At 55.3% G+C, this 13226-nt stretch overlaps 2 protein-coding genes across 8 annotated transcripts in view; both read right to left on the reverse strand.

Moving 5' to 3' along the window:
• Positions 1-1935, reverse strand: part of AP2M1 (adaptor related protein complex 2 subunit mu 1) — a 43500-nt gene extending 41565 nt beyond the window's left edge. Inside the window, exons 1-2 of one of the 2 annotated variants that reach the window (XM_050966240.1) lie at positions 1851-1897; positions 741-795 (exon numbers count right to left, since the gene is read on the reverse strand). The gene's annotated coding sequence lies outside the window, so the exon portion shown is untranslated. Of the gene's footprint in view, positions 1-740; positions 796-1850 lie in introns of both variants that reach the window. The other variant, XM_050966241.1, reaches the window with a different exon arrangement.
• Positions 1936-3853: 1918 nt separating this feature from the next.
• Positions 3854-13226, reverse strand: part of DVL3 (dishevelled segment polarity protein 3) — a 45241-nt gene continuing 35868 nt past the window's right edge. For 2 of the 6 annotated variants that reach the window (XM_050966248.1, XM_050966254.1), the window contains 10 exons: positions 12593-12732; positions 12348-12424; positions 11834-11946; positions 11400-11450; positions 11135-11284; positions 9438-9569; positions 8930-9097; positions 7368-7580; positions 6156-6557; positions 3854-5734 (listed from right to left, as the gene is read on the reverse strand). In XM_050966248.1, the coding sequence (XP_050822205.1) occupies positions 5703-5734; positions 6156-6557; positions 7368-7580; positions 8930-9097; positions 9438-9569; positions 11135-11284; positions 11400-11450; positions 11834-11946; positions 12348-12424; positions 12593-12732 (1478 nt within the window). In that variant the 3' untranslated portion in view covers positions 3854-5702. Of the gene's footprint in view, positions 6558-7367; positions 7581-8929; positions 9098-9437; positions 9570-11134; positions 11285-11399; positions 11451-11833; positions 11947-12347; positions 12425-12592; positions 12733-13226 lie in introns of all 6 variants that reach the window. The other 4 variants (XM_050966250.1, XM_050966251.1, XM_050966253.1 and 1 more) reach the window with 4 other exon arrangements.

Consider the following 13226-nt stretch of genomic DNA (forward strand, 5'->3'; position numbering starts at 1 on the left):
ATTCAGTGGAAGAGCTGTGTGATAAGGGCCTAATTTTCAATCTCGGAACAACAATTTACAGTTACCAGAGCTAATAATGCCTCAGCCCAGTAGGCTTTACACAGTGATTCTCAAACTTTTGTATTGGTGACCCCTTTCACACAGCAAGCCTTGAGTGTGACCCCCCTTATAAATTAAAAAACACTTTTTAATATATTTAATGCATTATAAATGCTGGAGGCAAAGTGTGGCTTGTGGTGGAGGCTGACAACTCATGACCCCCCCACATAATAACCCCACAACCCCCTGATGGGTCTCACCCCCAGTTTGAGAACCCCCAGCTTTACAGAAAGAAGCTGCAATCCATGAGCCAACTAATTCATGCTTACATCAATAATGCAGATATTTTGGGGATGGAGTACTTCTGATCCCCTTATGAGACCTCTGCCCACTTTAACCTGTCATGTTAGATTACACCACACCACCTTCAAGAAAGAGCTACATATCCTGACTTAATTCCCATCTCACTCAAGGACTTTCAGCTGAATAATCAATGCTAAGATGACTCATAATAGTTTGTTGCCCATGATGGGTGTTTCAGACGGATCACCAATAACCAGCTGATACCCCACAGCAACAGTGCTTTAGCATTTGAAGGGAAGTGTCAAATACACTCTGTTCTCACCTAGCGATGAGGATATGTGAATTCTGGAGAACAGACTACAGATATTAGCATTTAGCTCTCAATATCTTTGACTTACCACTATGCAGGCCTGAGGGGGAGCACCCCAGCTGTTTAACAGCTGCTCAGCAACCCTATACAACAAGAAAGGAATAATTCTATCCAACAGGAATTGCAGGAGATTTTTAGTGAGCCAGACTAGAATTTACAGAGGATGCACAAGAAAATAGCCCAATTACAAAAGGAAAAGTGGCCTGCATAGCACAGCAAAGGGTCAGGAGATCATAACCACCACCAGACCTTGGCTGTATCTCTTCTCTTGAGCCTACTGCCTCTTACCATACTCAGTATCACAGCGGAGCAACCGGCTGTATGCAGACACAGCAGAAAAGCCACCCTCACAGCTTCCTGCAGTACTTGTTTTCTCCTTGGAGTCTCCCACCCAAGTGCTGACCCAGCCAGGTGCTGGTTAGCGCAACATCTGTTAGTCCGAGCACAAGGTATTTATAGCCACAAGTCAAGGTCCCACCCACCCCAAACCAAGGATGGAGGGATTCTTTTCCTTGCAGCTTCTCCCAGGTCAAGGGTGAGCCAACCAAGGAGCCATCAGACTTCCTTATCTAAAGCACTTGGTTGGGAAAAATAATGAAACACGAGAAACCCAGAGACAGGGTCTTCCCCTCCCTCGCACCCCCTCCCCAAATACAGAGGGGTTTCTCCCCCACAATACAGCATCACCCCCTCTCTTACACACTCCTTCCGAGATACAGCATGTATCCCCCCCACACCGAAATACAAGGTCTCGCCCACCCTCGCGCCCCCTCCTAGATATGGGGGTCTGTTCCCCCCAGAATGACTCCACACACCCCAGATATAGGGTCTGTGTCCCCCTCCCCTGCCCCCGAGGTGCGGGGTCTATTCCCCCAGGCGTTCCCCGCCCAGAGACCGGGGGAGCTTTCGGGGCCGAGCCCTACCCCCACCACAGGACACGGGGAGCTCGCCGCCCCAGCCCCAGGGCAGCACCTGGCTGCCGGGCAGGCTGTGACCCACGCCCCGAAGCCAGAGCCCCGCGAGGCAGCGGACCCCGAGAGGGGCTCACCCCGGCCGCCCCTGAGATGAGGCACCCGCCCATACAGCCCGGGGCAGGGGAGGGCCCCGCCGCGCCCCAGGAGCCGCTGCCCGGCCTCACCTGCCAGCGGTGCCTCAGCTCGCTCTCGCGCCCTCTCTCCGCCCAGTCCCCAAGATGGCGGCTACTCCCCCCTCCCTAAGGCGCCCCCCCATTACTGCAGAGCCACCGCCTCCGCGCATGCCCGACCCACGCCCAGCAGCCTCTGCGCATGCGCCTCCAGGGGCGCGGGAAGGGAGAAGCGCGCAGACCGAGGACGCGAAAACTTCATGTCCCAGTATGCACCGCGACAGCTTGATCCGCGCGGCGTCAGCGGCTACTCGCACTGCATACTGGGATTTGTAGTCTCCCCGGCCAGACCGCCGCGTCGGAGACCGTAGACCTCCAGGACGGGGCGTTGCGTGCTGGACAGCGCCAGCGGGCTGAGTTCGAGCCCGAGCTTGGGGAAATGTCCCGCAAATCCAGAGGGTTGGGCTGCGGCCACGGGGCTCTGTCGGGGTAGGAGGCACCCCCTTATTCCCAGAGTTGGGGTGCAGCCTGCGGGCCCCAGTCAAGGTGGCAGCAGTAGCTCTGGCCCAGTGAGCGGTGGGACGGGGCAGCAGCAGCCACATGGCACCTGTGGGTGTCTCGAGGGGTTGGGGCATGGAGCCCCATCAATGCAGGCACTTTAATGCCACTCCCAAGCTTATAGAATCCCTCCCAGCCAAAGCCCTGCTGGCACTGGCACTTGCCTGACAGCTGGGAGCCGCCCCCGTGTTCTTTCTTCACATAGGGAAACCGAGGCACAGAGTGGCAAAATGATTCACCCCATAATTCACCTTCCCCACCACCTCACACTCTCCCCCAACATTCACTAATCAAATAATGAGACTAGCTTTAAAAATGTGAGGTTAAAGAGGTTCTTTTTATTTGCCTTCTGGCTTTTGAGACTTTAATGTCTTGCGCCCATGTATAGGCTTTGGTTCGCACCCCTGAGGGCTTTAAAAAAATGCTGAGATTCTCCCACAGTCACATGCCTCCAGAAGCTGGGGCTTCAAGTTTAAACACCACCTATTGCAAGAGTTGGCAACTCTTGTAATTTGTCACCCTTCTGCCTCATTTGTCCCATCCAGAGCCTGGAAAAAGCCCTAAAATGTCCAAAGGGACCAGTTCAGCCTGAGCCTGCTGTATTTGCAATAGGACACATTTTCTTCTATGATGCTAAAGGTATCAAAGGTAGGAAGCCAAGTTGAGTTGGAGCCAGAACTGCAGTCACATGGAGGAGACAGGTGGGAGGTGTTGAGGCCCAGTCTGCAATTGGAAAGCTTTACTAGTACAACTATACCTATACTATAATCATCAAGGTGCTCCTAGCATAGACCCAGGCACAGCTTATACTGGCAAAACTTCACTTTTGGCAGCATAGCTTATTCTATCCCCCTCTGAGCCAAGTAAGCCATCCCACCAAAAGCAGGGTTTTGCAGATATAACCGCACCTAAACTAGGAGCTTTTTGCACAACCCTCGCACTGCCGGCCAAACAGTTATGCTAGCGGAAATGTGTAGTGTAGCTTGCTGTATACTGTATACTGAACCCCATACATGTCTGAGGGGTGGCGGTTGCTACTGAAATGCATTTATTCCCATGTGTACACAGATGATGGGGCAGGGGAGAGGTTATTCACCCATCCCCTTCAGTTCTATGGGCATTGCATTAGCTTCCCTCTATTTAAGACAGGCCTAAGAAGAAAGAATAGATCAAGCCCTGCAGTTTAGGTTTTAGTTAAGAGAAATATCACAGCTTCACTTTCCTAATGACCTTCATCAGAGCACACATTTGAAAATATACCACAGCCCTGTGGGTTGGGCCTCAGCGAGTAGGAGAGTCTCTTTCTGATGGAGCAGCAGCAGTATAGGACAGACAGTGATTGTTCACTTGCCAGAGCCGGAAACATCTGGGAAGAACTCCTCAGGAAATGAATAGCATCAAGCATTCTAGGCCTCAGCAGCGAGGGAAGCCTGCTGCAGGCTAGCCATACCAGCCGGAGACACAGAACAGCAGGGGAATAAAAACAACAGGAGCCAGGATTCCAATAAAACTATGTTTATAAATAAAAACAAGGGAGATCGGTTTTGTTTTTATAAAACCCAGCGGGCAGGGGGAGGAGGCAGGCCAATGCCAGGATGATGAGTTGGCTGGAAGGCAGGGGAGGATGGTAGGTGGCAGTATAAGCTGGCAGGATAGCACACTAGGGCAGGATAGTGGATATTAGATAGGCTGGCACCAGGGTAGATATGAAGGATTATGCACAGTAGATGCACTGGTAGCAGGGTAGGGAGCTAGGAGAATGGACGACTGTAGAAGAGCTGGTGCTGCGACAGAGGGGCAGGAAGATGGCACACAGGGCAGGATGGCTGGTGCTGGGATGGCAGACAGGGCAGAATAGGGGGCAGTAGATGAGCTGGTGCCAGGTATAAGATATATTTCACCTGCTAAGAAGAAGAATAACCACAACTCCAAGGAGTTTACACTGTTGCAGAGGAAACTGTTGCAGGGCAGCAAGAGGACCCACGGAGGAAAGGGAAAGACTGTGGCAAAGCCCCCCATTGGCTGCAGTGCAGCTTAGTGTACCAGGTACTGTCTCGTGCACTAGCCAGTTACCCAGGATAGCCTCTCTGTCATTCCAGCATCAGGCAGGACGAGCAGGGCTCTGAGAGACTCCAGGAGGCCGAGGAAGAAAAAGGGAACTTTTTTCTAACAGCTCAACTCACTGCTGTCCTCCACAGGGAGAGGGCCCAAGCCCTGCACACATGCCACAGGCAGGGGCTGCAGTGCCACGTCACAGAAGGGGGCAGCCTCTCAAGTAGGGACTGTCATAGCAGGGCCAAGGCTGTCACTCTCCAGTCTCCTTGGAGCCTGGTCCGTCCCCACCCCTCCCTCATCCATGGAGAGGATGAGGATAGAAAGCCCCTTACCCCTCTAAAACAACGGAGGGAGGCAGATCGCTGCTCAGGAGGCAGCAAACGCAAGGGAACTTGCTATTGTGCTCACCCCCACTCTAGAAACACCACAGCTGCCCCTTTCTCAGCTTCTTACCCCCTCCTCTTGCTCTGCTTAGACCTAATAGCTTCTGCACCTTGAGCCTGCTGCTAAGCACCAGTGTAGGAGAGTACAGCCAGTAGCTGATGCCCCCAGCTACACACAGCAGGCCTGGATGGAGCATGCTCTGCGCCATGGAATGGGTAGTCAGGCCCATGGTCATGCAGGGGGTGGGACAGTTAAGGAGGGGCTGCCTAGACTAAAGGCACATTTTCAGAGCTAGACACCACACTTGCAGAGGGTGTAAATGAAACCCTCACATTCAGTCAAACCCACACCACTCAGCTCATGGGCACAAGCAGAGCCTTGAGTAATGGAGGGTAGGTATTTCAGCAACTTCAGGCTCCTGATGCTGGCCTGCACCTCCTATGGGAGTTAATGACCCAACAGCACTCAGTCAAGAACAGAACCTCATTTGTGTACTGCCTCCAAACCCAGCTGGGGCCTCGCCACAGGGGTGCATTGCGTTTAATACTATACAGAGAGTAACAGATCCTGGCCCAAGCCTGACCATGTTGTGGTGGAGGGTGGGAACAAGGTGTGGTACCCTCCCAGCTGGGGCCTCACCTTCTCCACTCCCCAGAGGCACTGAAGCCATGGAACATTCATGCCACTGGCCAGGAGATGGCTACATTTATTGATCTGAACACACGTAAGGTTGGAGCTGGCCCTGCTCCCCTCTCAGGGTTGTGGAGGGAACGGGGGGCGTCGTCAGCTAGTGGGAAAGAAGCCATCTTCAGCACCATACGTGCCCAGCGCCCTTGGGGCTTCGTGTCCTCCTCTGTTGGGCCAAGCTGCCAGGCCATGCTCCAGCTCTCACCCCTGCGGGCGGCAAGCTCAGAGGAAGTCAAACACCCCGTAATTCTTTGCTGCTTGACAGAAGAAACACAAAAGGGTGAAAAGAAAGAGGAGACATTTAGGGTGGAAGGAGTGAGGTGGCAGCGGCAGCTACACACGGGCGAGCAGCACAGGCACCAGGATGGATGCGGGTTAATGGGGTTAGAGATGGGGATTAGCGGCTTGCACAAGCAGCAGCAACTTGCCTCTGCACACACGAGTCCGAAGGTGGGCTGGGCCAGGCAGGGCTCAACAAGGCCTGCTGGCCCCTGCCTCTATGCCACAGGAGTAAGGATTAAAATCAAGATTTAGTTCAGTTTATTTTTCCCTTTTTTAGTTATCAAGACAAAAAAAAACAAAGTGAGGCCAGGGCTGTTCCTAGAAGACAAACTGACGAGGGCAGCAGACAGACAGGGGGATTGGTGCTTCACATTACATCCACAAAGAACTCACTGGGATTGCCCATGGCCATTCGGAACGACTGTCTACTGGCCGTCAGTTCAGGGGGCACAGAGGCCAGGTCACGGCCAGGCGGGGCTCCTGGGGGCCCCATGGCAGAAGGCGGTGGAGGCATCAGCAGCATGGGCGGGCTGTAGAGGGGTGGCAGGCCAGGTGGCCCATACGACTGCTGGCTGTGGTGGCTGCGGATGCTGTGAGCTAGGGAGTGCTGGCTGCGCTGGCTGTGCTGGCTGGCTGGCACCGAGCGCTCACTGGCCGCCCGCTCCCGCCGCATACTGCTCCGGGTGGTGTGGTCCGACTCACTGCCACTGCCGCCCGACTTGGACTCGCCAGCCTTCGAGTCTCTCTCCTTTCTCCTCTCACTGCCGCTGCGGTTTGAACCGCTGCTGCGACTCCCTGCAAGAAGCCCAAGGCATGGTTAGGGAATGGCCCCAACAACATGCAGCCCCAGCCGGCACAGCAGGGGAAGGGAGAGACTGGAATAAAAGGAGCCTCCCTGAAGCCAAGGCCACAACACATGGCCTTGCGAAAAACTGCAGAGAGGAACCAGCCAGACCCCAGCCAGGAAGGGCAGAAGCAGCCAAAGCCATGCCCCCTCTCCCTTCCCTTTTCTTTCCATGTAGCTGATGCCCTTTGAATCAGCTCTCCCCACCGAATAAAAACTAAAGAATCACAGAAGTAACATGCCATTTGCTACCATCACATTGTTTACTCTGCTTGTGTGTTCTACCCCTTCCTCCACCCCGTGTCTGTCCAGTCTATTTAGATTGTAAGATCTTCAGGGCCAGGACTCTCTGCTACTCTCTATTTGGACAGGCTTAGGCCCAGTCTTGGGTGGTCCTCAGGCACTACCTTAATACACCTGAGCAACGATAGCTCTCAGCTCCAGGACAGGGCACCCCTGCAGCAAACTCAGGGCACCTCCTTTCAAACTCTGCCCTCTAGCCCACCAGAGGCTCCATGACAGGAGGCATCATATTCTGGTTCCATCATGCCCAGGATCTAGCCAGTGGCCCTGGTCCATACTTGATGCTTCAAAGAAGCTCTGCAATGCACCTGTCCAACTGTGCTGTGTGCACGTGAATGAGAGGGGGTGGGGGGAGACATATTCCTTGTTCCAGGAGATGACCTAGATCTTGGCTTGCTCTCCAAAGGTGTTAAGGAAAATACCACGATGGCACAGTTCAGTTCCTTTCATTCATTTACCTTCACTGTGCTGGCTGCCTGCACTGCCCCCACCATAGCTGTAGCCTGGGTCAGGGAATCCTGGGTGGGGATTGTATGGATGAGGTGGTGGGTATTGATATGGGAAAGCCATGGGCCACGGTGCGGCTCCTGGGTGCGGGAGTGGAGCCAACGTATCCTGATCTGAGGCGCCACTGGATCCATCATGGTCATGCAGGGACAGGTTAGCCATGTCTGGAGAGAAGCAAATAGGGAACCTGGGTTAGTCCTGAAATGAAAACAGCCATATACAGTGGGACAAGCTCACCCCCATCCCAGCTGACAGGTAATCATGGGGTGCCTGCAAGAGGGGCAGAAGATTTCAGGGGGCAGCTATGGACACCTCCTTGCCAGATACCAGTCCAGGCTATGTTGGGGGTTACTGTTCCCTATTTGGTCAGAGAGGATAAATGATCTGCTAGATCAGAGGTGGGATAACTACAGACTGGGAGCCACATCTGGTTCTCGAGCTCCCGCCAGGAAGTGAGGTCTGGGGCTTGCCCCACTCCAGCCAGGGAGCAAGGTCGGGGTCTTTCCCCACTCCACATGGCTCCCAGAAGCAGCAGCACATCCTCCCTTGGGCTCCTATGTGAAGAGACAGCCAGGGGGCTCCGCACGCTGACCCCAACCCAAGTGCCACCCCTGCAGTTCCCATTGGCCGGGAACCGCAGCCAATGGGAGCTGTAGGGGTGGCACCTGTGGACAGGGCAACACACAGAGCCACCTGGCTATGCCTCCACATAGGAGCTGGAGGAAGGACATGCCACTGTTTCTGCGAGCTGCTTCAGGTAAGCACCACCTGGAGCCTGGCCCCCTGACCCACTCCCATGCCCCAACCCCCTGCCCCAGCCCTGATCCCCCTCCTGCCCTCTGAACCCTCAGTCCCAGCACAAAGCACCCACCTGCACCCCCAACTCCTCATCCCAGAGCGTGCATCCCAAGCTGGAGCCCTCCTGCCGTCCTGCTCTCCCGCACCCCAACCCCCAATTCTGTGAGCACTCATGGCCTGCCATACAGTTTCCATACCCAGATGTGGCCGTTGGGCCAAAAAGTTTGCCCACTCCTGTGCTAGATAGTCATAAACCAGCTCAGAAGAGAAAAGACAACATCAGAGCTGGCCAGACACCCTTAGGTCTGTCTCCCTTCCCTTCTCATCCCTCTAAGGTGAGCAGAGCCAGCCAGGTGTCCTTAGGTCTCAGCTACCTGCCCATTCCTCCAAGGACAGTGCAGACTCTGATAGCACTGAGTGAAGCCAGCCCCATCCAGGAGTTTAGGTTTAGTCCAGGATCAAAGAAAGGTGATGTTTGACTCCTTCCTGTCCTGCCCAGGAGAAAGGATTGTGCAGCAGAAGATGGGGACATTGGCTGCACAGTAATACACCCAGCACTGGAGAGCAGTATGGAAAGGGTTCAGGCTGGCAGTCTGGAGGTGGCAAATCACTGCAAGACTGTCCTCAGAGAGTTGTCAGGGCAGAGCAGAGCGTCTCCTTTCAGCACCCTCACCACCCCCCGCTTCCCCAACAGCTCTAGAGCAGGGGTCCGTACTGCCGCAAAGATCTCCGAAGATGTAGTAGCACTGCTCTGAGAAGGTGATCTTGTTCACAGTGTGTCGGATGTAGCCGGCCTTCAGCAGGTTGCTGGCATACTTGCGGGATTCTCGCCGATCTGTAAAACCTTCCACGTGATGATAGAGCCAATCCACCACGTCTGAACCTGCCACGAGATTAACCAAAGAGCACGGTTAAACATAGCAAGGACAGGAAGGGCTGGCTCTGGGGGCAGACAAGGGTGGCCTGAATTTGTTCCAGGGGTGAGGGATGGGAGTGGTCCATGGGTGAGAGAGGTGCAGAGATACTCCTAGGGGCAGCACAAGGCCAAGGATTCTACTTGTTTCCCTAGCACAACAAACAGGATGAGCCAACAGGACATAATAGTGAAGGATGCTCCCTTGGCAAAGGTCCCCAAACAGGATCCCCTCACAGAGGGTAGGTGCCTCTCTACCCATGTGTCTATCCCTCCCCCAGTCCCAGAGGAGGAAGTGGCTGCCTCTTACCGATGAAGGCATTGGGGATGGTGATCTTCAGCCACATGCGGTCACGCACCTCCAAACCTGACTCGGGGGAGGCCATGGCTTTGACGATGGTGGCCATGTCGCTGTGGATGGACAGGTGAAAGTCATCGAGGCCTGCGAGGTGGACGAAGGGAAGGGAGGCAGAGATGAGAGGGGACAGAAGAGGCAACGGAGCCACATGGAGGTGATACGCACAAGGGGATGGGCCAGGGAACAATACATCGCAGGCACACCCCAGAACACTGAGCAACTGGCCAACACACTGCAGCACCCACTGGTCTAGACCTTCTCAGCTTTCTTCCCTCACAAAACCAAAACCCAAAGCCTGCCTCCGGCCACCAGCAGCTGCTGCTAAGTTTGCAAGGCTCCAAAAGCTGCTTCGTGCCGGATGCTGGTTTAGCTGGGAAATTAAACTAGCCCCTTCCACCTTTGCCAGAAAGGCCTGTCTCACGAGCTCAGGAAAGAACCAGTGCCATGCCCCAGCTCTGCCCTCACAGCACCATTTACTGGTGGCACCAACAACCTTCAGCAACTCCCCAAAATACAACTAAACAATTCCCCTAACTGAGCGGCTTCTTTGCCAGGGCCTCTCTGCTCCTGGCAGCTCTCCTATAGTCCTCCTGGAGGCCGTCTGCCTGAGCGTCTGGCTCCAGAGCCTACCACAGGAGCCAGCCTGCATCCTATAGCTCTCCTCACTCAACTCAACTCTTTCAGCCTTTATAGGAATCAGGTGCCCACTGGGCAATCATCTTACCCTTTGCAAACTACCCAGAACAGGATGGGACCTAATGGGGCTCCACCTCAGAACAGGGCTGGCTGGCTCCAGGCCTCCAGCCCTTACAGGGCAGACCTCCCTGTTGCAGCTACCTTTGAATTACCTGCCCATAGCTCTCTCCCTCCCAGTCACCACAGGCCTCTGATCAGACCACTAATTCAAGCAAAGATGCAGCCTCAGGCACGCCCAGCAGGGCATTTCTTCCTGGCCCCGCTCACTTTTCCCAAGGCATTCCTTGCATGGTTGACATCCCCTCCCCTCCCACAGCATAGTCTCCTCCTGCCTCCTCCCTTCGCCTTTCTAACTATCTGAATAGTTACGCACTGGAACAAGCTGCCAAGGGAGGTTTTGGAATCCCCATCATTGGAAATTTTTAAGACCAAGATGGACAACCACCAGTCAGGGATGATCTAGGTTTACTTGGTCCTGCCTCAGCATGGGGCGGGGGGGGGAGAAGGGGGGACCGGCACCTCAAGATTCCTTCCAACCCTGTGTTTCTACATCAGTCAGCCCATGACCAGCCTCTCTTATTGTCCTTGTCTGGAGAGAAGGAAAACTGATGTGAATTTTCCCACCCAAAACTTGTACTTGTCCTAGGCTTTTCGGCAAGAGGACTTTTCCTGGCCTTCCCTAGCACCACCCCCAGGTGCCTGCTTGCAGAATTCTTCCCACCCCAGCCATGCTCTCTTGGCCCTTACCTGGAGGAAGCTCCTGTTCCTCCAGTCCTTACTCCTGCTGGTAGGGAGTTCCCCTTGGTTCCTGGACCCCCTTCCCTAGCCCCACCCAGACCTCTGGTTTCTGCCCATGCAGATGTATTGCTTCCATCAGGCTAGGGTGCTGTCAGGCACAGCGCAGGTGACTGGAAGCCATGCAGTGGCGGGAGCACACAGGACCAGGGACTTACGCTCGGTCTCTGGGATGGAGCTGGTGATGGAGGAGCTGGTGGAAGTGATTGTGCTCATGGATGGGCTCATACCGTACGCCGGGTAGGTGCCAGTCATCGCTGCCGTGTGGGAAACCCAGGCTGCCGGGTCAATGGGTCGGATGGGCTCACCTACAGTGAATGCAGAGACAATCAGAGGCTGTCTGAGAATCATTCCCTCATGAAAACCACCTCTAGGGGGCGCCCTGGGCAGCCCCTTCCTTCCCCAGCATCAGCCGGGACTCACCCGGATCGGAGCATGGAGAGTCTGGCCCAGCCCAGATCCGCTGGGGAGCAACTGGGAAAGAAAGAAGAGAGGGAGGGTCAGCAAGAGGAGCACAGAGGGAGAGAGTCCCCCTATGGCTCAGTGGCAGCAATCTTGGGGGTGTTTCTCCTTCCTCTGGAGCTCCGAGAGGTGACCTCCCCGCCCTGGTTAGATGGGTATGTCCCAGGCATGATGTGGGGGAGGAGGGTGGGCATTGGGGTACTTCAGCTCTCCCAGCTGCAGGACACAAGGAGAGGGAGACTGCAGTGCTCAAAGGTCTGCACTGCACCTAGGCCTTGAGGCCATAGCAGAGGGAGCGGGGTGCAACCCCCAACGACCCCACATTCAGTCTCAGTCTCACAGGAAACAGACAGGAAATAAAGCAAACAAGCAGGTGCTCGCGGCAAGGTTCTCACATGGGCTGGGCACCAGCGTTAAGGGCGAGTCAGGAATCCACTTACTCCGAGGTAACGAGAAGCAGCCCCTGGGGCTGGGGTCCCAGCACTTGGCCACAGTCAGAGTGATTGGCCTGCAGCAGAAACACAAATGTTTTTGCAACCTGCACACAGGCCAGCATGCAACGCAACCAGGCTGCTCTCATCAAGGTGCTGGCCCTCAGTGGCCACGAGCTGCTCCCTCGGAGGCAGTTTAGTTACAGGCCTGCCAGGGGATCCTGGCAGGCTGCCAGCACAGATACCTCAGCTGGGGATCACCCCCACCCAGCTGGCAGAGCCAGTAACAAGGAGGGCAGTGGGAACTGAAGGGACATTCAGCAAACCCAGCCTAGGTAGAAAGGAGGGGCTCGGGGCAGGGCTGGTTGCATTACCCGTGTTCGATGAGCCAGAGCAAAGGGGACTGTAGCCTTATAGGAGATGCAGGTCTGGGGGCGACCTGCCCCAGAGAGGAGAGCTGGTGGGGGAAAGCACCTACCCTGGCTTGTGCACAATCTCCCTCAGCACACGCACAGCATCATCATTGCTCATGTTCTCAAAGTTGATATCGTTCACCTGCAAACAAGGCAAAGAAAGGCTGAATCCCAGAGACACGGCTGTAGGCCAGGCTCCTTCTGAGAGCAGCTTCTGCGACTTGGCCCGTCAGTCTGTGAGCAGGGGCTCCAGTCTGCCCTGAGCCCCTCACTGTCACTGCCCCAGCCCTGGCTGCGAGGCCTGCGGTACCTGCAAGAGCATGTCTCCCGGCTCGATCCTGCCATCGGCTGCTACTGCACCCCCCTTCATGATGGAGCCGATATAGATGCCACCGTCCCCACGCTCATTGCTCTGTCCCACGATGGAGATGCCCAAGAAGTTGTACTTCTCTGCAGGGATGGGAGGAGAACGAGCACAGTGAGAGCAGGATGGGACAGCAAAGCCTCACTGCATTGGCCCTAGAGCCCCCCACCTGGGCAATTCCCCTCCAACAAGTCCCAGCCACACAACCACCCTCCCCGACCTCCTCAAGTGGCTTCCTGGCTCCTTCCTCCCTTCCCAACTCGCCCCAGCTCAGCCCTGATCTCCTCAGCCTCCCAATGCTCTGAGAACTGGAGCATGGGGATGACAGCACAGTTAACCCCTACCCTGCCATGCTCCTGCCTTGCACCCTCCTGCACGTCAAGCACTGGAAGGACACTGCCCACCTTGACATGGACACATTTTGGGCTCCACATCTGAGTTTTCTATTCTCCCCTTGCCCTCTCCATGTGCATCTTGGCCTCTCAGGATCCCAGACAGAAAGCAGCTGGGAAGCAACAGTGGGGTAACATGGTACATGAGACACAGAGGGAGCTGAGCTCAAATTGGGGGTGGGGGAGAA

Source organism: Gopherus flavomarginatus, chromosome 8 (genome assembly GCF_025201925.1).
Source record: "Gopherus flavomarginatus isolate rGopFla2 chromosome 8, rGopFla2.mat.asm, whole genome shotgun sequence".
NCBI lineage: Eukaryota > Metazoa > Chordata > Testudines > Testudinidae > Gopherus > Gopherus flavomarginatus.